This window comes from Saccostrea cucullata, unplaced genomic scaffold (assembly GCF_032062105.1).
Source record: "Saccostrea cucullata isolate Sc308-1 unplaced genomic scaffold, CSIRO_AGI_Scuc_v1 ctg1038, whole genome shotgun sequence".
NCBI lineage: Eukaryota > Metazoa > Mollusca > Bivalvia > Ostreida > Ostreidae > Saccostrea > Saccostrea cuccullata.
In genome coordinates, this window is record NW_026924623.1 from 70,744 (window position 1) to 94,664 (window position 23,921).

The 23,921-nt window shown below is 33.7% G+C and overlaps 1 protein-coding gene across 2 annotated transcripts; it reads right to left on the bottom strand.

The window, feature by feature from the left end:
* Nucleotides 1–5,509: 5,509 nt before the first annotated feature.
* LOC134266877 (uncharacterized) lies at nucleotides 5,510–19,756 on the bottom strand. 2 transcript variants are annotated; one of them, XM_062749080.1, is made up of 9 exons: nucleotides 19,683–19,756; nucleotides 19,503–19,568; nucleotides 15,176–15,277; nucleotides 14,944–14,988; nucleotides 14,792–14,857; nucleotides 9,277–9,312; nucleotides 8,979–9,047; nucleotides 7,462–7,530; nucleotides 5,510–5,948 (listed from the first exon to the last, which is right to left on the bottom strand). In XM_062749080.1, the coding sequence occupies exons 1-9, from the start codon at nucleotides 19,728–19,730 to the stop codon at nucleotides 5,574–5,576; spliced, it is 876 nt and encodes a 291-aa protein (XP_062605064.1). In that variant the 5' UTR covers nucleotides 19,731–19,756; the 3' UTR covers nucleotides 5,510–5,573. The 2 variants fall into 2 exon arrangements, with proteins under 2 accessions (XP_062605064.1, XP_062605065.1); XM_062749081.1 differs by lacking the exon at nucleotides 7,462–7,530.
* Between the last annotated feature and the right edge of the window lie 4,165 nt (nucleotides 19,757–23,921).

The window sequence follows — 23,921 nt, forward strand, 5'->3', positions numbered from 1 at the left end:
TGAACTCCTTCTACATTTTACTCAGCAGCCAAATCTGCTTTTGGGGGATGGTTGGTGGTGTCATGTAGATGTGTAGTAAGGTTTCGGAATTTTGATTTTTCCCCGGGGGTCAAATGGGGGTCGAAAAATGACGTTTTTTATGCAAAAAGCCCTATCTTCCCTGAACTCCTCTTACATTTTACTTAGCAGCCTAATCATCTTTTGTTGGATGATTAGTGGTGTCATGTAGATGTGCAGTAAGGTTTCGGAATTTTGATTTTGCCCTGGGGGGTCAAATGGGGTTGAAAAATGACGTTTTTTGTGCAAAAAGTCCCGTCTTCCCTGAACTCCTTCTACATTTTACTCAGCAGCCAATCACCTTTTGGGGGATGGTTGGTGGTGTCATGTAGATGTGCAGTAAGGTTTCGGAATTTTAATTTTGCCCCGGGGGGTCAAATGGGGGTCGAAAAATGACGTTTTTTATGCAAAAAGCCCTATCTTCCCTGAACTCCTCTTACATTTTACTCAGCAGCCTAATCATCTTTTGTTGGATGATTAGTGGTGTCATGTAGATGTGCAGTAAGGTTTCGGAATTTTGATTTTGCCCCGGGGGGTCAAATGGGGGTCGAAAAATGACGTTTTTTGTGCAAAAAGTCCCGTCTTCCCTGAACTCCTTCTACATTTTACTCAGCAGCCAAATCACCTTTTGGGGGATGGTTGGTTGTGTCATTTAGATGTGCAGTAAGGTTTCGGAATTTTAATTTTGCCCCGGGGGGTCAAATGGGGGTCGAAAAATGACGTTTTTTATGTTAAAAGCCCCATATACCCTGAACTCCTCTTACATTTTACTTAGCAGCCTAATCATCTTTTGTGGGATGATTAGTGGTGACATGTAGATGTGCAGTAAAGTTTTGGAATTTAGATTTTGCCCCGGGGGGTCAAATGGGGGGTCGAAAAATGATGTTTTTTGTGCAAAAAGTCCCGTCTTCCCTGAACTCCTTCTACATTTTACTCAGCAGCTTAATCACCTTTTGGGAGATGGTTGGTGGTGTCATGTACATGTGCAGTAAGGTTTCGGAATTAAGATTTTGCCCCAGGGGATCAAATGGGGGTCGAAAAATAACGTTTTTCATACAAAGAGCCCTGTTTTCCCTGAACTCCTCTTACATTTTACTCAGCAGCCTAATCATCTTTTGGGAGATGGTTGGTGGGGTCATGTAGATGTGCAGTAAGGTTTTGGAATTTAGATTTTGCCCCTGGTCAAATGTGGGTTGAAAAATGACGTTTTTTGTGCAAAAAGCCCTATCTTCCTTGAAGTCTTCCTTAATGTTACTCAGAAGCCTAATTATCTTTTAGGAGAGTTAAATATTTTGAAAATTATGTAAAACATCAATGTCAAGGGGTAACAAGATGTGTTTGTGAAACACTATGCGCCCGGCGTCAACAAAGTTCGAAAAAGCTATTTTTAGCATATAGTTCACAGTCAAGGTCACAAGGTCATTGACCTTGGTGTTATTTGTAAGAACTCAATTAGTGGGGTATGCATACTAAATATGAAGTCCCTATCTCCTATGGTTCAAAAGTTATGGCAAAAAGTGGAAAAAGCTATTTTTAGCATATAGGTCACAGTCAAGGTCACAAGGTCATTGACCTTGATGTCATTTGAAGGAACTTAATTAGTGCAGTATGCATACCAAATATGAAGTCCCTATCTTCTATGGTTCAAAGGTTATGGCAAAAAGTGGAAAAAGCTATTTTAAGTATAAAGGTCACAGTCAAGGTCACATGGTCATTGACCTTGGTGTTGTTTGAAAGAACCTTTTTAGTGGAGTATGCATACCAAATATGAAGTCCCTATCTCCTATGGTTCAAAAGTTATAACAAACAGTTGAAAAACCTATTTTTAGCATATAGGTCACAGTCAAGGTCACAAGGTCATTGACCCTGATGTCATTTGAAAGAACTTTATTAGAGGAGTATGCATACTAATTATGAAGTCTCTATTTCTTATGGTTCAAAAGTTATGACAAACAGTTGAAAAACCTATTTTTAGCATATAGGTCACAGTCAACGTCACAAGGTCATTAACCTTGATGTCATTTGAAAGAACTTTATTAGAGGAGTATGCATACCAAATATGAAGTCTCTATCTCTTACGGTTCAAAAGTTTTGGCCAAGGTTAAAGTTGACAACAGACAAACAGATAAACAGACAAACAGACAAACAGACAAGACAAAAACAATATGCGCCCCGAAAAAATTCGGGCGCATAAAAAAACATCGCATGCTGGGAAACACCTTGAATTCTTATGAGTAATTTATGTACATGTCAAATGTGAGAGTCATATCTCATCTCAATCAAAAGTTATAAGCAAATGCAACATTTTTGAAAAGTAGGTTAGGCTTGATCACTTCAAGGTCAAGGTCACAGAGTAAAAGTCATGATTTATTTGGAAAGGTCTTATCACAGGTAATAATATACATGCATTATGATATGAATGCCCTAACTTTTCTCTTTCAAAATGATGAATTTATAACAATTTAATTTTTTTGCAAGTTGGTCAAACTTCTAGGTCACATGTAAAAAAAAAAAACCATGCCATTCTCACAGGTAAATATGCTAATACATAAGTTTAATATGAATGTCTCTTCTCATTCAGTAGATGTGACCGTGATAACCAAGGTTAAATTTATTGAGACAGATGGACTGAGTCTGACATACAAATGTACATATTTCTATATGAATTGGGTAAAATTGGCCCAGTGGTTCTAGAGAAGTTAAAAATGTAAAAAGTTTTCAGAAAAACAGATGGACAACACATCACGACAGACATTATATGCTAAGGAAACCAAAAAAGCTCAAATGAGTGTTTTGAAAGGGTTACAATATGGTTGGAGCATTTGAAAAGCTGTTTTTTTTTCCTGCAGAGATATGCATGACCAACATATTCATGTTTTATATTTTCTTTTGTGATTTGTTTGTTTGTTGTGAATACATCTTCCCTCATATGGAGACACCACCAAATAATAATGAAGATAAGATGTGTTTGTGAAACACTGATGTCCCAGTATGGAAGCCTATGGCGAAGGTTGAAGTTTCTCAATATATATATCAAAATCAAAGGTCAAGGTCAAAGGGTTCAAATTGTTAGTATCAGAAGAAAGTCTTGTCACAAGGAATGCACATGTGAAATAAAGAAATCCCTAGTAATTCCTGTTCAAAAGTTATTTGCCAAGGTTAATTTTTTTGTTTAAGTGGTTCAAACTCTAGGGTCAAGGTCAAACATATTTATACCTGTTGACAGTTCACAATGAATACAATATGTCATGATAAGTATGAAAGCCCTAGCACCTACTGATCAAAATTTAGGCAGAGTTTAAAGTTTGGTATTTTTCTTGTAATAATGTGTATCCCATGTCAAGCGATCAGAGGTAAAAATTAATGGTACCCAAATCAAAGGTCTTATTAAATTGTCACAAGAAATAAACCTATGAAATGTGGAAGCTATTTGTATAGCCCATCCCACTTAAAACTTATGGGCAAGCTAGCTAGGATTTAATTTCTGCAGACTTATAGACAGACATACTATAAACACAAGAAACAAAATATGTATAATAATTAGTCAAATGGAAAAAAAATATACTATTTAACTGGAATAACAAAATACATTGTTATTTCAGGGACAGGAAGTGGGTAGGAAGATTGGAATCCCACCCATCCCCCCCCCCCCATCTGGCATTTGCTTTGTTATTTAAACAAGACTATATACTGTAGCAAGTAAAAAATGACTCTTGACATCCTCTCCCTATAAACTTAGAAAACATTGACCTCACTATCATTGTTTTTTTATTTGTTTATTTGTTTTCATTTTTTTTCTCCTGCTTGTCACGAAATTCTGGGCTGGAATTTTTTGACTGAGATGTGAACCCCCCTCCCTACTCCCGAAAATTCTGGATCCGCACCAGTATTGGCAGTAACTGAATGTCACATCGACAACGGGAGATAACTTCACAATATGAAATTCGTCTAGTGTGGCATGCGATGATCTTTCACCCTTTTTAAACTTTAACCTAATAGTTTGGGTGTATTGTATTTTACCCCCCACTATACACTTCTACTTACCGACTCCCTGTGTCTCAACTTCATGAAATATAAATCCAATTATAACTCAAAATGAATTAATCCAATGCACACCAGACTCAGCCATGTGCCATTTTGGCGAACTTTCGTCGATTCCATCACCTTATCAGATGAAGTGGGAATCGGCCGAGGTGTGCCAAATGGTGTTTAATCTATAAATATGATAATGGGTGACGCAACGTGATGTGATGTAGAAATTTACATGTTCACATGTACAGTACAAGAACAAATTTTAAATTAATTCATAACAAACGATATTAAATTTTAACAAACCTTTTCCATCTAGCGTATTCCAAAAAGTATGTGCTGTGTGATTGTGGTGTCGAAGGGGGGGGGGGGGGGGGTAGTAAATTAAAAAAGGTCCTATTATGAGCAAAACATATATCAAAATCAAATTTAATACGCGGATACAGAAATTTTTTCCGGGGGGGGGGGGGGGTCCACCTCAGTCAAAAAAAAATCCTATCCCAGAAATGACAATCAAAAAAAAAAAAAACCTAAAGTAAATCTCACCCAAACGTCAAAAACCTATATTGTGGGGGGTGGGTGGGAGTAGTGGTGACTTCTATTGCCGCAAATGTTTAACTTTTCATACTTATTTTACACATATTCGTGTTTACCAGGGGGGGATCTGCATTTTCCAAGGGGGTCCTGACCCCCCCCTCCCCCCCGACAGATCCGTGCATGAATTTACATCATTAATAAAATTCAGACTGGTATATAATGAATTAAACATGTATAAAATAAATATAAGAGGTTCTGAGTTATAGGTCACAGGGTCTGAGAATTTCATACTCAATTTGATGAATACATGTAAATTATAGAATTATTTTGACTATTTCTTTGGAAAGCCGCTTAATATGTAGGAGCGTGTATTTAGAGGCAAACACCTTAGTGCGGGTATTACTGTCTCATGACAGCATCTAGTTTTAATTATAGTTTAAATATTCTTTATTAATATACAATATAATTGTTCTGTTTTCTTAAGCATTAAGAATGAAATTAATGAAAGAAATAAATGATTTGTGAACGTGCAAGGACGTGTCAATCAAACCCGACCAGAAATTCGTTTTAGTAACTTTTAACTTTTAATAACTTCCAAATGAAATACGACACACAACATTCTACATACGTACATGTATGTCCTAGTATGCATGCATTAAACATGTTAACGTATTTTAAATTTTTTTTTCATAAAATTTAAATTTTTATTTTTTGAACTAGACAATATATAAAAAATTAATATTCATCATAATTCATGATTTCTTTCAATGTCATCAAAGTTGGCTCCAAGGAAGTTTACTTCCTAGAAGTTTAGTGAAAAGGTTATCTCCCTTTGTTTGACTGAGTAGACTATTTTAAAATGTTAACAGTCATTTTCTACCAAATAACACTGCAAGATAAATCAAACAGTTAAAATTATTTTCAGAATCAACTTGATAAAGAGTAGTTCTTCACATGATATGACACCTGTTTTCCTCGGTACCTGTTCCAGCAGTATGCTGAATTGGTAGTATCTTTGGTTTTTTGCGCGAAGGTCCTCCCATTTCTTCCTTTATAAAAGGTTTCCCGTCTTCAATTCCACATATGAACCGGTATTTTTTATTCCCACTAGCTATGCTGTACATGTTGTCGTCCTCGTCATAGATAGTGAAAGAGGCATTTTTCCACACACCAGCTGCCTCTTTTTGTAAAAAATCGATACAGGCTTGGAGTATTTTTCGAAGTCCTGGTTTTGCTTCAGTTCCTTCATGGCCAACATATCGTATAATCATCTTTCCCAGATTTCTTTTATTGATTTCATCAACTTCAAACACTTCGTCGACATACTGAAAGAAAAAATGAATTTGTTCAATAAATACAGTAACTATACGTGCGTATTCATTTCTATATAAAATCGCAGTAAGAATTTATTAATAAGATGATAAATTTACAATTTACTTAAAGAGATTTGATTATTAAGAGAGAGATGGGGAGGGGTTCTACACGTGCAATTGTAGAGTTGTATTCGTTTACAAGTTGAAAAAATTGTTTTACAAGTTGAAAAAATTCTTTTAGAATATATGATATTTATATTTAAGGAATAACTGTTTAGTTTGTTGGGTTATGGCAGGGCGTCAACGATAGTTGGAAAAGTGGGATAATTTACATAACAGGCGAAGCCATTTCTGCATAAATGTATCCCACTTTTCCAACTATCGTTGACACCCTGCCATGACCCAACAAACTAGACAGTGATTCCTTACATTTCCATTTCATTGTGAAATTTAAATGCTGTCTTATAGCTTTTAATTACATGAGGCCTCACATTTTATTTCAAAAGTCCCTGCCTCCTGACGTCAGACACAAAACAATTTTATGCGATCTTCCTGCATACATGTACTAGAATTGAGCTTTCTTAGCAAATCGCTTTTCGAAAAAGTACATTCCTGTTGAATTATCAAGAAGTTATCTCATAGAAAACAAATAGAAATGGAAATAAGAGGGTTGTTTAAAAAGTTTGTTGACGATGTCAATCGTTATTATATTACTCGCTAAAAATTAAAATAAGCACAATGTAATATGTAAAATATTTGTATGTTGAACTTTCATTCCATTCTATTTAACAAATATCAATTTAATTCATTTTATAATCAATAAGTTTTGTACCCGCGGAGCTCACTTAATGTCAAAATATAGCGTCAAGAATTTCTACAAAAAATATACTATCACTTAATATTTCAAAGAATATAATCCAACGCCGTCTCACTAAATCCTTTTTCTTATACCAGGCATTTTCCCCCAACATTTCTAGAGGGGTTTTTTTCAGGATTTTTTCCTTTAGTTAGTAAAACACAAAACTGAATCGTACTCTGCTGCTCCATGACTTTTTTGTTATTTGTTCTTGTTTTTATCATGGTTTTTGTTGCTTTCAATGAGGATGTCCTATCTCCTCAAGTTGATTTCTTTTCAACAAAGCAAAATATTAAGCCACAATTTGGAATACGAATCGATGTAACAAATCTGTGTTTGAATATCTAGTTTGTTTTTCGATATTTTTCCATTTTACAGAGAAATTGACTACAGACATTATTTAGTGAATTGTTTGTAACTTATTATATTTTGACCTGATCCACGATCCAAATTTTGCATTTTATGAAATTGTATATATTTTTTCATATTTAAAAAAAATTAAAAGAAGTCATTATGATTTATTGTTATATTAATATTTCTTCCAAATTTTGATAACAAATGACATCAAATAAAATATATATCAAAGAAGTCCACGAACGTTTCGAAGAACCCTCGTATATATTATGTATAATAAATGCTATATAATGTTGATGCTAAAATTACACTGACATTATACGTCATCCGATGAGTTCCGAGATTTTTCAGGATGTCCATCAATCTTTTTTCTTCAACTGTTGCCTAATTTCAAAAAGATGTAAAACGACATGAACATAAAAGAAATCACGCTTTTCAAACAAAAAATCGAATGATTATAGTTCCTAACTCTCTATATATATATATATATATATATATATATATATATATATATATATATATATATATATATATATATATATATATATACATAAAGAACTATATACACTGTAAATTTTAAATTGCAATTCTTGAAATGTACAAGCACAAACCTTAATCTGTAGATTGTTTAGTAGAATTTTCTAATTTTTTATCTTTTATATCATAATTTGTTAATGTAAGAAAATTAATGTTACTGAAAGATTTGTTAATGAAAACTGGTAAACAGTAAACCTGATATTTTTTTTTTTGGTAAATTGTACTTTTAAATTTGTACTTTTTGAAATGTTATTTAGTAACACCTATTGAGACTGTGAAGGGCACTGTATTTGGTGGTTATAGTTATTTCGCCTAAAAGTTAAAAAAAAACTTCTTAATCAATTGTTTGTATGTTGTTTAACGTCCCTCTCGAGAATTTCTACCTTAATTAAAATGGGATGTATACAAATCATTTATAATTTTAAAGGTACATGTAATTAGATATTGGAAGGAGAGGTGTATCATTCTAAAACATTCCCTTGTTGTGCATAAGATGTACATAAAGATAAATTACATTAGATGTGCATAAAGATGAATTACAAAATGATGGAAACTAAAGTAAAATTATTAAAAATCTTTCTGGAAACCTGCTACAGTTTAAAATCTGGATTCAACTGAATATGTTTTTTTTTACTGAAAAAGACATATCAGAATCTTCAGGCAGAGCAAGATGCCATTTTTATTCTTCTGCTATCTATTTTGGTTTGACGTCCATTTATGAAAATTCCCTTTTACTTTATCCATGACTTTACACATAGATCTGGGATATGCAAACAGTTGAATTTCTGAGAGTGACAATGCCAGCTATATCTCGCAAGCGTAGAGGGCAGATGATAGCACGACACGTTTTCATATTTCTGTAGATTTTTTTTATTGTAGATACATCAGGAGGAATGTCAATTTGTTAATACAAATAAACAACGAATGTATTTTTGATGAACAGTTTTTAACCTATTTGTCAGATACTAGAAGAGCTTGTGTGATAGTTTAATAAGTCCGTCATCGATCTAAGAGTCAGTCCGATTGTCTGTAAACTTTTTTCAGTGTTTATATGATGTCAATACAACCGAAACAAACGGAGAGTGATGTGTTATACGATTGGCGATTCTGTATTCGAAGCTATTTCCTGGAAATAATTATTAAAACAATCTAGAGTAAGGTTTACATGTGTTATTTTTAAGAATTACATGTATAGGTCCTGAGGTTTAAACCGTTTTTTTTTTGATTGATGAAAGAAAAAAAAGACAGCACAGCAAACATGTACATGTAAAGGGCTTATCATAATCATCACTTACAGACATGACACCTCTGAGTATATTGGTAGCCAAGGCGAGAGACTCGTTCGTATCTTCTCTTTCTTGATCCTTTAGAATTTAAAAAAAAGAGAAACTTTTATATTTATTTCAAGCAAATTCTAGACGAAATAAAAAGCTTTTATAAAAACTTGTTTCTTAAAATAATAATTTAAAATGTTGACATTTTTTAAATTATATTTTATTGTGTTCATTATAACCTTGACATCTAGAATTTAACTCAGTTCAGAGAGTTTTGTGTCAATTGTTGACAATACTAATGAAAGATAACAATACTTACTGTCATTTCAACATCTATAATTTGCTCTACAGTAACCTGGAGAAAGAAAATTATATTAAAAAAGATAAATAAAATTTTTCGTCTCTTCAGACGAAAGGTAGTTTTTTTATGCAGCCACCGTGGTTGGTATCATCTAATTAATTTTTTATTAACTGAACTGAGTTTATGGAGTTATCAAGGTTAAAGCTTCTTATTTAAGTTCAGTTATCGGATACAAAGTTATACTTCCAGGTTCAGTGTGGTGGCACAGAAACCTACATGCTTTAAGGTTTTTCAATCTACAAAACCATTGGAAAACTGAAGCTTCCTGGTATTCCCGGTTGTTTCCGATTTTTGGGAACCTGAAGTTTCAAATGTTTTCCATAGAACGGGAAAATTCTCCGTTTATCAAATTGGCCTTTTATAACAACACATATTTTTCACCTTCAAATTTCATCGTTAAATAGCTTTAACATCATAATAAATAGCAATCAATATAAATTAATATAAAAACATTCCATATAAATAAATATAAAAAAAGTTTAATAAAGTTTTCTTTTAATTAATTCTTTGTTTTTAATATTCCTATCAGGTTTTGCGTGTATCCTATCGTATCGTGCGTGTATCCTATCGTATCTTGCGTGTATCCTATCGCATCGTGTATCATGTCAAGAATAACGTTGCGGGTACTGTATTTGTACATGGAAACGTGGAGTAGTAATGTCTGTGGTTTGAAAACTAGATGGACATAAGGCAAAGATTATAAGCAACGACTTCAAAAAATACCTGGTCTGTGTACCCCGTCAAACCTATATATTATATACATCATTTGGTGCTTGAACCTGTTTGACATTTACTTCCTAGTCCCTGTGTATGCCTAGCTTGTACTTCTTGTTTGAGACTCTTGCTGACCTTCAAATTACCATTGGATCTTTTATCTGACCGTACATGGTACATATATGCATGTAAGTAAGGTGTATCACTATGAAACTTCTTTTTACTTTGAAATTGCCTACATCTACATAGCCGAGCAGTTAAGCGGAGTATTCCTGAGACAAATTCCATAAGTCCCGAGTTCAACCCCGTGCTGAAACGGGTATTCATATAAAAGTAAATTTCTTTGTGCTTTCTATATTGATGTCTTCACTTAAGAGCACTTTGTTTGTTTTAGAGTTGTGCTTTATAAATAAAAATGAATTTGATTACACCGTTTTGCTAATGATCTTCTTGTACAACGAATATCCAAATAACTCTATCTCAAATCAATCATCAGTACCTTCATTTTGGCTATCGAATAGAATTTGTACCATTGTTAGTGATAGGTCACGAAGAAAGGAAGGCCTGGAGTTATTGAAAAAATATCTTCTGGATCAGTAATATCCCTTTAAAATCAGAGAAGTTATTATTGATAAGGCAGAACACCTACAACGGGACCAATAAATTAATTCAATCTATACAGACACAACAGAGTTTACAGATTTGACAGTACTTCTTTTGTTCAGACCTACAATCCCCTCCCCACCCCCAAAAAAGAAACATGACTCCAATTGTTCAACATCACAATCTTAAAACTGATGAGAGAATGTCAAAAGTACCTCAATATTGCCAATGTATTAATAGTAAGAAACAACCAAAGAACCTCCGCATCTTATTGTGCAACTCGTATTTTCAACAATATAACGCACATTCAGGTAGCAAATGCCCTGATGTTTGTTACGGAACATGTCTGTACATGAAAGGAGGGAACACTTTTAAAATTCGACCCAAAGATTTTAAGGTAATGCAAATATGTCTCGTCATTTTAAAATCCTCCATGTTTTGTTTTGGTGTTTACCAGCAGAGAGGTATTTGAAATATTAGAAAAGCGAGGATTTTTTATATTTTGATTGAGTAAAGATTATTATAGTCACAAAAAGCTTTCATGGACTGTTAATATACATAAATGTTGTGAAGAATTTAAATGAAAAAATAAAGATGTTAAAAAGGAAGTCAGGAGATTTTAATCTTAAAAAATAAACTACAGGTTTTTAGAAAAAAAATATCTAGGCCTATTATTTATTTAATTTTGTAAATCTATGTACACAATGTTTGCATTTCCACTAGTTTTAAAAATCATTGCAGTGAAGATATAAGATTTTTTAAAATTTTTAACGGCTTCATGTAATGGAAGTTCCATGCATATTCCATGCAACTCTCGAATAAAACAGAACAATGTATTAAATGACCGTAAATCAAAATCATGCTACCATTTAGCCGTCACAAAAACAATGTAAACAATTTATTAGAGAATTTCTAAATGAATGGTTTTTATTTTACGTATGAACAAGTTATCGAGAGTCTTTAAAAAAAAGTTGAAAATATAGGGAATTATGACATATTTCTATTTTTTGCTTGTGTTTGCCTGACAGATATGGTACGTATATAAAATGACGACAACAGTCGCGGTTTCAATCGCATTTGGCCAAGAATAAAAGAAAACCAATCTAATAAGTTATTTGGGTACATGTATCAGTGTAACAATCATTGAATATGTTGGTCAACAATGACCCTAAATTTCAATCTAACTAACACCACAAAAAAACCTACGTGAGCAATGTGGCTAGGGAAAAAGAAAAAAAAAATTAATTTAGAATTAAACAGCTAAAATGCATGAGTAGTCCCGACCTACGTGTACGCCTAAAAGGTAGAAGGGGTACGGGTGAAGGGGTACATCTGGAATACTTCAATGTAAAACTTTGTGGCTGCATCCTTTCCAGGGGTTCATGATTTTGAACAAACTTGAATCTACATTACGTATAGAAGCTTTCACATACACACGTGTTTGAACGATCATGGTTTTGGTGTTCTTGGGAAGAAGATTTTAACTTCAAAATTTCACTTATGTTTTCCTAAGTAACATTTTAACCGTCCATTGTGGCCCAACCACTGAGGTTCATGATTTGTCCAAACTTGAATCTACGTCAATTGCAGATGCTTCCATAAATATGTACGACCAACAATAGCTTCACTGCTCTTGAGACAAAGATTTTTCAAGATTTTACCTGTATATTATATTTATTCTGCTTCAGACAAATTTGCAAATTGCTGATTGGATAAAAGCTGATCACATGACGCCCTGAAATTTTCCGTATTACGTCTCCGTTGAGGAGTAATATGAAAATTGGGCACGCGATTCCGTTCGCAGTGTTATTGTAAAAAAAATGGCGGCTAAGAAACGGTTTACATAGGTGGTTAAGTTAAATTTCTTGCTACCGTAACAATATTTTATGTTGATTTTTATTGGATTAAAACTTAATATTTTCATAATATGCACAAACATTTCTTATATTGGAAAAGGTCTTAAGCGGGATAAATTCGTAACACAGTCAGTTAATGACCGAATACGGATTTATACTGGGTGTGAATCCGTTTTAGGCTACTAATTGACTGTGTAAGTAAAAATATTTTACACTGAATTTACGACGGATTTTCCGTTATTTTCCGATAATGACAAGGAGCACACGGCGGGTGTGACCTGTCAGCAGGGGATGCTCACTATTCCATGGCGCCTGATTCCACCTCTGATGTTTCGGAGGTCCATGTTTGCTCTGCTCCAATTTTGCATTGTTTTATGGACTTTGTTATTAAATACGGTTTGTTATCTCAATATTCTTCCTATGTTAAACTTCCATTTTGACAAAATTGAATCTACACCACCTGGGGGTGTTTCCATATCAAGCAATAATGATTTTTCTGTTTTCAAAAGATATTTAAATAAAAAATTCCAATGTATTCCTTTGTAAAATTTTGATTAGGGATTGGAGCCCTATGCTCCTTTTTAGGGGTTAAATTCGAACAGACTTGAATCGCAAGTCTACTGGAGGATGCTTCCACAAGAGTTTCATATTTTCTTGCCCAGTTCTTATTTAGAAGACGTTTTGTAAAAGATGTCATAATTTTTCGCTCATTAAAAAATGTCTCCCTTTGCAAGAGGTTGTGGCCCGTCATTTAAACAAACTTGAATTCCCTTCACCTAAGGATACTTGTGTGGCAAGTTTGATTGAAATCGGCATAGTTGCATAGAAAATGAAAATGTGAAAAGATTACGACAACGCCAACGACGACAACAACGACGTGCTGACGACGACAGACAACGGAACAAATTTGATCAGAAAATCTCAATCGTACCTTTAGCTCAGGTGAGTGACAAAGGTCAAAAAAACTTTTATTCATAAAATGTGTATTAAATTCTTTCAGGATTAATTTAATTTGAACATAACCTAAGGGCTCCATTCTAGTGTTTACAGATATAATCGTGAACATTAATATTAAAAAAAACTTAAAACTTAAAGTATTCAGAAACTACTAGTACGTATTCGAAGATTAAATTTGCAATATCATTAAAAATAATCATGTATGAAAAAAGTATACTCGGCAAAATCAACAAAGATTTTTTTAAAAGCCTCATTTCTTCAGAAAATTACATTAGAGTATCCTGTTACTAGTAGCATGGGAATCGGCCATGCTCCATAATAATAGGTTCTACTGAAAGATAAATCTGGTAGAAAATTAGCAATGCAAGTCTAAATTGCTATGCTAAAACAGAAAAGTATGTAAACCAGTATCAATCACAGATGTCTTTTGTAGTTTCATTGTTTATTGGAAATCTCATTTCTGAGTAATCTCTGTTAATTTAATCTATAAACCCCGCCCATTGAGACTGCTTCTTTGTATTACTCTCAAGGGCCGTTAGGACTGCTGGTTACTGCTCTGGGACCGCTTTAGCAGACCAAGAAAGCAACCTCGACCGTGCTGGAACTGCGTTGTGTCAGGTTGGGTACGATTGGCACTGTAAGTACCTTTTATACACTGCACCCTATATCCAGTGTAATTTTATATGATGGACTGTCCAACGTGTGAACATTCTAGAGGTAGCATCAACATGTACATGTACATACATGTTCCCCAGCCCCAAATATGACTTAAATGTTGTTGGAAGTTCTGGTCTCAAAAGGCAAAATAAATATTGTAAATTAAAAACTGAAGCATCATCTTGATGTCAACTTCAAAGTACATGTACATGTACTTGTGTGTGAAAGTCTCATTAAATATAAGAGAGCAGACAGACTTACGGTCATCCAGATCATGATATACCCTCCCACTTTCAAAGCGGATTACATTAATAAAATAAAACTTATTTAAAGAATAATAATTTGATAATATTAAAATTTAAACCACATTAATATATTAAAAAAATGAAAATATATAATTACATAAACCAACTACTCATCTCATAATTTTAATACGTTTTCAACAGAATGATTTTTCCAGTTTTTTGAGACCGGTTCACTTTGTGGATCTTGCAAATTTAATATGCAACTTAACAATGATAAAGGTGAGGATGAAAAAATCAATAAACAATTCAATTTTGTAAAGAGAGCATTAACACAGACTTCTGAAAATTCAAGTGAAAATCTAGCACGAGTAATTCTCCCTGCTGATTGGCCACAGACCTTGCAACGAAATATTGATTGATTGGTATTATGACAATCGGTACCTGAGTGTTGGAGCGAAACATTGCCCATCGTTTTAGAACATCTTTGAGGCGATTTTCCTTCATCGTCTGAAATGAAACATCACATTGTTTTTAATTAGTATTTTACAAAGGGTTTAGTAATCCTATTTGCAATTGAAAATTGTTTCAATTACCTTCAAATTATCCAGATATTCCATTGCGTGTGCTTCAGTGCCGATCTGTATTGATTTCAAAGGTATATATGACAAGATTAGAACAGATAAGTGTAGAAGATAAATTGATTTATACATGAATAATTGTACAAGTATAGTATTATATATCTAAGAGATGTTTCATATACAAAAAAAGTAGTGAATCGAATTTGATTTTTCCTGTTCCCTTTACAAATACAACTTCATTTGATACCTTTAGGAAATGAAATAATTGATGAAAATCTTTGTAGAGAAGTTCTTCAACGTTAATTGTATCATTGGCTCCAAGTATGATGTGCCTTGAAAGAAGTACTTCCTATGAATATATATATGTGTATGTATATTTTAAATCACCATTCTGACCAATACATCTAGTATTTCTTATATCAGTCCAGTCCAATACGAAAAATCGTAATATTACTTAAATTTGTAATATAAGCAATTTCTAACTCTTCTAAGAGTTACTTCCCTTTTTCTGATACAACCTCCTTCTTATGTTCTCATCGTGGGTATGCATGCATTTTCTTTGTTTTGATGCATTTGATCCAAGTGCATACAGAGTCAGAGCCTAGCTAGTGAAAGTTGTACAAGTTCTCCCCCGTAACATCTCGTTGTTGGAGATGAGGGTTTGATTTTTAGGGTAGACTTCGGGAAAAAATATAGGGAATTTGCGATTATACAACACTGTGACAAGTTTGAGGATACATTGAAGTTTTATGGAAAATTCTTATATAAGAATAATAAAACAAAATTTTCACTCACCCATTACTACTGCTATTTTCTTCTTGCATTTTCATACATATGTACTTTTCGATTGACGTCATTGACCGAAATGACCACTTGATACTAGTACCATTGGGGCATAATGTATTTCTGACGTCATACTTTCCTTAACATCATTCAGTTTCTTTCAATGCTTATTTTTGTCTTACATTACGAAAACTCGTAATATAGTCTCTCACAACTTGCTATATTACGAGTTTTCATAATTTAACTATATTACGAGTTTTTGTAATATAAGAATTATATAACGATATTCTGCAATATTACGATGTCTAGTAATATTACTATAAAGAAGGATATGGAAATAACGAACAGTATTCAATCTCAACGTCCATTAAACAAATATACAAAATAAGAGCAGAGCAAAAACGGACCTCCGAAACATCAGAGGTGGGATCAGGTGCCATATTTAGTAACATTACGATTTTTCGTATTGGACTGGACAGTATATATAATATTAAAGAAAAATATGTCTGAAACCTTTAAGAAAAAACAACAATGTTAAAAATTTCTCTGAGAAATGGACTTTTAGTTGGTCACGTGATCTTATCCTGAGAAGCACGAATAGCTTCTCAGTAGATTTGATCACGTATTAACTAAAAATTAATATCCCCGTGAACTTTTTTACATTGTTGTATACTACTTATATTTTACATTTGATACGTCCCACAAATAAAATTCACACAGAATTGAACATTTTCTCTTCAATAGGTTCATCTAAGTAAGATATTTGCAAATGTAAATTTATATGCAAATAAACCAATATAAAAATACCAAACATGCATTCAAATTTCCGAAAGCCCAGAAAGCTCATTCGAGATTCGACGTTCGAAATTCCACATTCGAAATTCCACATTCGAAATTCGAGTTTCGAGATTCAAGATCCAGATTAACCAATTAAAAGCGGGTTAAACATGTTATTTCTCCCCTTTATAATGATTTTACTATCAAGAAATCGGTTAATATACATTTGTATATTTAAAATAAAAGAGTCATTTGATTAAATTCGATGCAAGAAAGAATGTTATATATATTAGGGGGAAATTTAAATAATCATTGGATTTTTGATCAGCAAGATATAATTCAATTCATATTATGGCTTCATAAGGAGTATTATATACTTTTGTATTGTCTACGGGGTTGATGACACATACATGTGTAAAAAAGTTATAAATAAGCGTCTAGTGTCTTAAGATTAACAATAACCCCACACCTACCCACCCCACCTGCCTTTTTTCCAAACACTTAGAAAATGTTACTTTGTAAAACTTGAAAGGCTACATAGTATTGATAAACAAAATTCGCGTACGTTTTCCTGATAAAGGAAATACATCAAAATTAAGTATTTAATTACTTATCTTCATCTACTGCTAAGGCTTCAATTTCTTGGATTGATTAAAAATTATATATACAATACAGATTAGCAATATGAATTAAAATACGAGGGCCAAAAATTACTCGGACCATTATTTACTCTTACAGACGTCATATAGTTATAAAATTTCACGGAAATATGTATCTGAAAGATTCTAATAAATTTTTGGCAAAATTTCTGTATTTTAGAAAAACTCTACTAAAATTATTGGTATGTTTATATCGTTGATGGAGAGGTTCGGTGCACGACAAAAAAATTGAAGCAATAGCATGTGGATTCAAAAATTTAACTCATCGATTTTCTAAAAGTCGCGATATTTTTCAACAATTTTCTCTAATGTACCTTTAAATTGTTCTATCATTATGTATTTAGATTTCGGACGTAATTTTTGAGTACTTATATAAATAAAGTGATTTTTCTCTGATGCAATTCCCGTGAAAACGATTGTGAAAATGACGTCTCCTGAATTGACGGCGCACCACACTTTTGTTGTTAAAATATGTGTAATGCTCGAGATATCGGCAACATAGCTCCAAAATATGCATAATAAAACATATAGTAAACTAGGCTACCCGGGACATTCGCCCACAAATAGCAAATTGAAATTTTAGACAGACCTCTGTAAAAAGGCTATACGGGAGGACGGGAAGATTATATACGAAAAGTTAACTTTATCCGGACTGTAAAAAACGTGATCGAGAGTCACCAATATCACACTATATCTCATAAGTAGTTTTTGGTTTTAAAACAAAAAAGACTATTCTTTACTTGTTTAGTAGATTTTAAGCTTCACAAGATGTGGTGTTTTGATGTTGAGTAGATAAGGTAACTCAAACTATACAGGTACTCAAGGGAAAATGTTGACAAAATGAAAGCTCAATGCTTGTGACGTCGAAGATTTTGCTGCGCCATGACTTAATGGTATGTCCTGAAAAATCACTCAAAAATAAAACCAATTTACAACATTTTGATATGAAGTTTTGAAGACCAAATAAGTAAAGATTCTTTTATATTATTTGTGAAAACTTGCCCGATTATGTCGTCAAATATTTCTTCTGTGCAACAAGTCCTCGTAATTTTTGAACAGTCTCCGTAAATACGGCATTTATTTTATCTTATATCAAATAGTAGAGTAGTATAAATTAGAGGCAGAACTATAGCGTTATGGTTTTATATCTTAGTCTCTGATGACCATATCGTTATGGCCGAAGACTAAAATATACTCGTTAAACCTTATTATACAATTATGGACTCTTTTGGTGTTCAATATAGTTTGTTATTCACCAGAAAAATATTCATATTGACCGAGGCGAAGCCGAGGTCAATATGAATATTTTTCTGGTGAATAACAAACCATATTCAACACCAAAAGAGTCCATAATTGTTTTATTATATAGTCGGGATTTGTATAGATAAGACATTGAAGGCTGTATGACGACACCATTTTCATTTGCGATCTTCCATTGTTGAAAAAAAAATCTCCAGATTACTATTTGTAACCTCCGTGTTTTCCTTTTCGAGTTTGGCTATGTGTATGACGTCCAGATGTTAAAAAATAATCCTGAAAAGGGTTTGAATAATCGTTTTCCTGCTCAGATACGTAGCTCGCTGCGGCCGTTGCATCCATTGTTTACAACGTTGTTTTGATATTTTGATTGTGACGTCACAATGCCGTTGCACTCGAATTGACCCTCCGGTGAATACGGCCTAACATCCGGTGAATATGTAGTGTTATGAACTGTTTGCGTTTGTATAGATTATATAGGGACTATAAATAGACTATATAATAATACGTTTTGTTCGAAGATTTAAATATACTCGGGAAACCTTAGGCCTAAACCGCTACAGTTTAAATCAGCAGTCAAGTCTCACTGTTCAAATGTAACCTTTATAAATGTACACCCTTGATTAACTGTGCAATGTAGAGACGATTCATAATATTTCATATCTAATTATAATCAAATACATTATTCACCCTCAGCAATGATGTGATAAAAAAAATAGTCGACCTACTTGTTCCGCAAGTCAACGATAAGACCATAAAATATTCTATATTCTTTATTTACTGCTTTGTTTAATGAGAAAAATAAGATTATATACGTATTTGTCAAAATGTAATCCAAATTTTATTTTTATTTCGTTTTAATATATAAAACACATTTTTTCTTCAAATATCATTTTAGCAAATAACTCATTTGTTGTAAATATATTCAACGATTTCGTGATAGTAAAACATAATAAAGGGTAGTAATCAAATGTTGAACCCGCTTTTGATTGGTTTGTTTGGATCTTGAATTTCGAAACTCGTATTTCGAACCTCGAATCTCGAATGAGCCTTCTAGGCTTCCGTACAAATTGAATATGAAGAAGTACATGTACTTACTTCAATAAAAGTGTTTAAGCTCTCCATTATCTCGTAGAAAATATATTTCTTTTGTTTATCACATGCCTTGAAAGAAATAATTGAAAATTTGATATTATTTTTTGAAATAAATAAAGACATCGAAAACGAATATTTTCCGTATCAAGAGAGAGAGAGAGAGAGAGAGAGAGAGAGAGATACCTGTAACATTTTCGCGAATTCATTAGCATAAGACTTTGAAATCTCCATTTGTTTGTTTTTCAAAATTTGTGTAACTATCTGTAAAATTCAAAATATGCAGATTTATTTATTTGGGTATTACAAATGTACATGTATATGTAGTCATAGGTGAGTTACAAAGAAAAAAGGCACATGTGTTCACACGAAAAGTTTAATTCGAAGAAAATAAATGCAAAGTAAAATAATGCTAATTAATGCCCTGTTCACACGAAGAGTTTAATTTGCAGTAAATTAATGCAAAGTAAACTAATGCAAATTAAATCGTATTCACACGACAGCTAATGCGAAGTAACCTAATGCGAATTAAAATTTTACATCTACAGCCCTGCGTCACCACGGCTATTATGACGCCATTTGCAAATCATATCACCTTTTGCAGATGCAGATCTATTTGACATAATAGCATTTTAATGATTAACAAAATGTTCCTTAGTTTTTCACTCAAAAATAGCACGTCCCGTGGGGATCCGGCTTAGAATAGGTCCTCAGTACCCCCTTGCTTGTCGTAAAAGGCGACTAAATGGGGCGGTCCTTCGGATGAGACCGTATAAACCGAGGCCCCGTATCACAACAGGTGTGGCACGATAAAGATCCCTCCCTGCTCAATGGCCCTGAGTGCCGAGCATAGGCCCAAATTTGCAGCCCTTCACCGGCATTGTTGACGTCTCCATATCAGTGAAATATTCTGGAGAGGGACGTTAAACAACATACAATCAATCAATCAATCAATCAATCAAAAATAGCACAAGTACCTTTACCTACAAGTGGCATTAGACTAAATTTTGCCATTACGTATGCGTCAGAATTTAATTCGGATTAGCTTCGCTCAGCGATCACACGGAGTTAATGCGAAGGAATTTAATTTTTAAAAGCTATATCGCAGTAACTTAACTTTACTTAACTGAGGGGATGATGCCAAAACCACTAGAATTAATGGAATCTTTAAAAATCTTTTTATTTCTGGACATCAAGCAGTCAAACTGTTAGTATAAAAGTAATAAGAATTCGGTCCTCTACCAAAATTGTGAAATTCATTGCCCAATGATCAGGGGTTCTAGTGCTAGGGTGGGGTTGTATTCATTTTAAGTAAACAGAACCAGGGGAAATCTTATATTGTACACCAGTAGGGAGACCAGGGGTCATCTTATATTGTACATCAGCAGGGGGACCAGGTGGTAAAGATGCATTTTTTTTAAATCTTCATCTCTGCTTTTTGATATTAAACTAAAGGTACTGTGAGCAATCAGCTCACTAAATGATACACCCGCCTCCCATAATGTCAATGTGTTGCTATATATTGTTTCACGGTCATGTGTAAAGAGGATTGATTGATTAATTGCATACCGTTTAACGTCCCTCTCCAGATTATTTCACTGATATTGAGACGTCACCATTGCCGGTGAAGGGCTGCAAATTTAGGCCTATGCTCGGCACTCACGGCCTTCGAGCAGGGAGGGATCTTTTTCGTGCCACACCTGCTGTTACAGGGGGCCTCGGTTTATACGGTCTCATCCGAAGGACCGCCCCATTTAGTCGCCTTTTACGACAATCAAAGGGGTACTGAGGACCACCTATTCTAACCCGGATCCCCACGGGGCGTGTAAAGAGGAATAATTCGTCGGTGTAAAGAGGAATAACTCGTCCTATCAAATGTTATCCAGAAGCTTCTATGTGACGTCTTAGGTAAACATATAATGGCAATGTCCATGTTTTGCTATTGGAAACCTAAAGTACGTGTCCAATAAAAAAAGTAAAATAGGAGGTGCACAATGCAATATGTAATAAAGATTCTATGAAAGTTTCATTACATTTCACTCAGTAGTATAAAAGGGGTTGCGGATAAGAAAAAAAGGCGTAACAGAGGGACGGACGGACAAACGTACAGACGGACGGTTGGGAATCCCGATCACTATATACCCTCCTACTTTTCAAGCGGGGGGTATAATAAAGTAACTATAAGCACATAGTTATGATAAGCAAGTGTACCACTAGTAAAAAATTGTGAATGTTATGGCCTCGGTGTCAGAGACTCAGGTTTTAAGGCGGGGCTCTATTGATTAAATAGTGAAAATGCATTGATTATTTGAAAATCTTCTTCTCTGCTCCTCAGTATAAAATAAACTCTCTAAGTATACATAATTTAGATGGGCAAGAATACTTTTACCAAAATTGTGAATTTTATGGCCCAAAGGTAAGGAGTTCTGGTATTAGTGCGGGGCTCTATTGATTATATAGTGAAAATACATTATTTCTTTGAAAATCTTTTTCTCTGCTTCTGCGTATTGAATAAACTAACTACAAGGCTCATAGTAATCAAAAGCTTTGAAGTGAATGACCTTTCTTGATTTACTATAGAAAACCACAAATATACCATCTTTAGTTGTTTAGGAAAAACAGAAAAAAGCTTCTTTAAAATAACGTGTATGTACGAACGACAATGTGCAAGTGAAGTTGCCATGGTCCAAGCTGGTTGTAGTAAGGGAAAGTTGTATTTCCTTTGTTTGTATTTGTTTATTTTATGTAAAACTGTTAAAAATACCGTCAGGAAAATACACAAAGCTTACTTGTATTCCTTATGATCATTAAAAATTGCTAGATATTCAAGAAATACCACTTAACCACCCTAGAGTTTATCCAGAAATTCACTCAAACCGGAACCGGAAGTGCCCATGGTCAAGGCATATACACGTACTGCAACGACACCTCAACAGGGCTACTACATAAGAATTACTAACTATTGTAGAAGGAACCTATCTGCAAGTGCAATTGCTCTGCACTCATTAGCTCTGCACTCATTAAAAATTAATTCAAGTCTCCTTAATTATCCAAATTTTTAGAAACAAACTGGAAGGGTGGGGAATGCGTTTAAGAAGACCTTATGTACTGTTGGATTAATATTGGGTACAAATAATTTCGGTAATCTTCAATGTCATCCACATCTCAACCCTATAGAACACAAGATGGACCAGAGATTTAGCGCTTTTCCACCAGCAGAATCTGGCGATAATAAAGAGGAAGACCTAGTCCAGACACAGAATAACCTTCCAAAAAGATTTTTCTTTAATTGTGTGAACTTTTTGAGAAGCAATTGTCTTGATCTTAATTCGTTTGCACGGAGGATAAAAACAGTATTGAACGTTGCGAATTCTTAATTCTAGGGTGCCTTTACTCTTCTGCATTTTGCGTTAAAGTCCTTCAACATAATTAGATTAAGTGAAAAAAAAATGTTTTGTTTCTTTTTATCCTGTATAGTTTTCAATTTATCTTGTCTGAATTATTTATTATGAAAGCAGTGTAAAACAAAAACTTACGTGGGGACTTAGAAATTTTGACTAGTATATATCGACTGACTGACCCCTGCCATATTCTATGGTTTTGTTCTTTGTATATTCGTGGATTTCAGCGGTAAAAGTTGTTGAATCGTACGGTTTAGATATCAATCAATGATTTGGGATGAAAAAGTTTGCTGAATTTGACTGTTTATTTTTTCACATTTTAACAGGGCCCATAAGTGCACTCGTTCTTCATTTATTTAGAGAGTTACCATTCAAATCTCGTGTCATTGTCATCGTAATCTACACGTTCATCATACTCCTCGTCAGAACTAATTGCACATGTTGCACACGGCTTAAAATGGAATGGTGCAATTGGACTTGGTCGGTTCCAACAATTTTCATCGCAGCTTGAAGAACCACGAAATAAATTAAAAGACAATTCCTCTTCGGAATATCTGATTCTACGTAAATTTCACCACAGACAGCTCTCTTTCGGCCATATCAAAAAACAAACATGCATTTGTATGCCAAACACATCGTGTGACGTCATAAAAATTTTTGTACATTTTACTGGAAGTCACAATTAACTGGATTATTGATCGTCGAGGCAGGAGCAAAAAAATGGGCACGTTTATCTAAAATTATCTCGAAAAATAAGATTTCTTTTTTTAACATTTTTTTACTTTGATTTTTTTTTATTTCCTTTCATTTAAAATGTTTTGTTTTACTCTATGGCGTGTGCATGTCTTTCAGTTCCTATAAAGCATATAGAACAAGCCTACGATAAAATGGTCTTACCTTTCTGATGTCTCCTCGAGTCTGTTTCCAAGATTTAATTTATATGCATTTTGAACACCTCTTTGCGCATGACTCAATGCTTGAATAAATTTGCTTTATTAAAGCTTGCAGAAGCCTATCAACACAC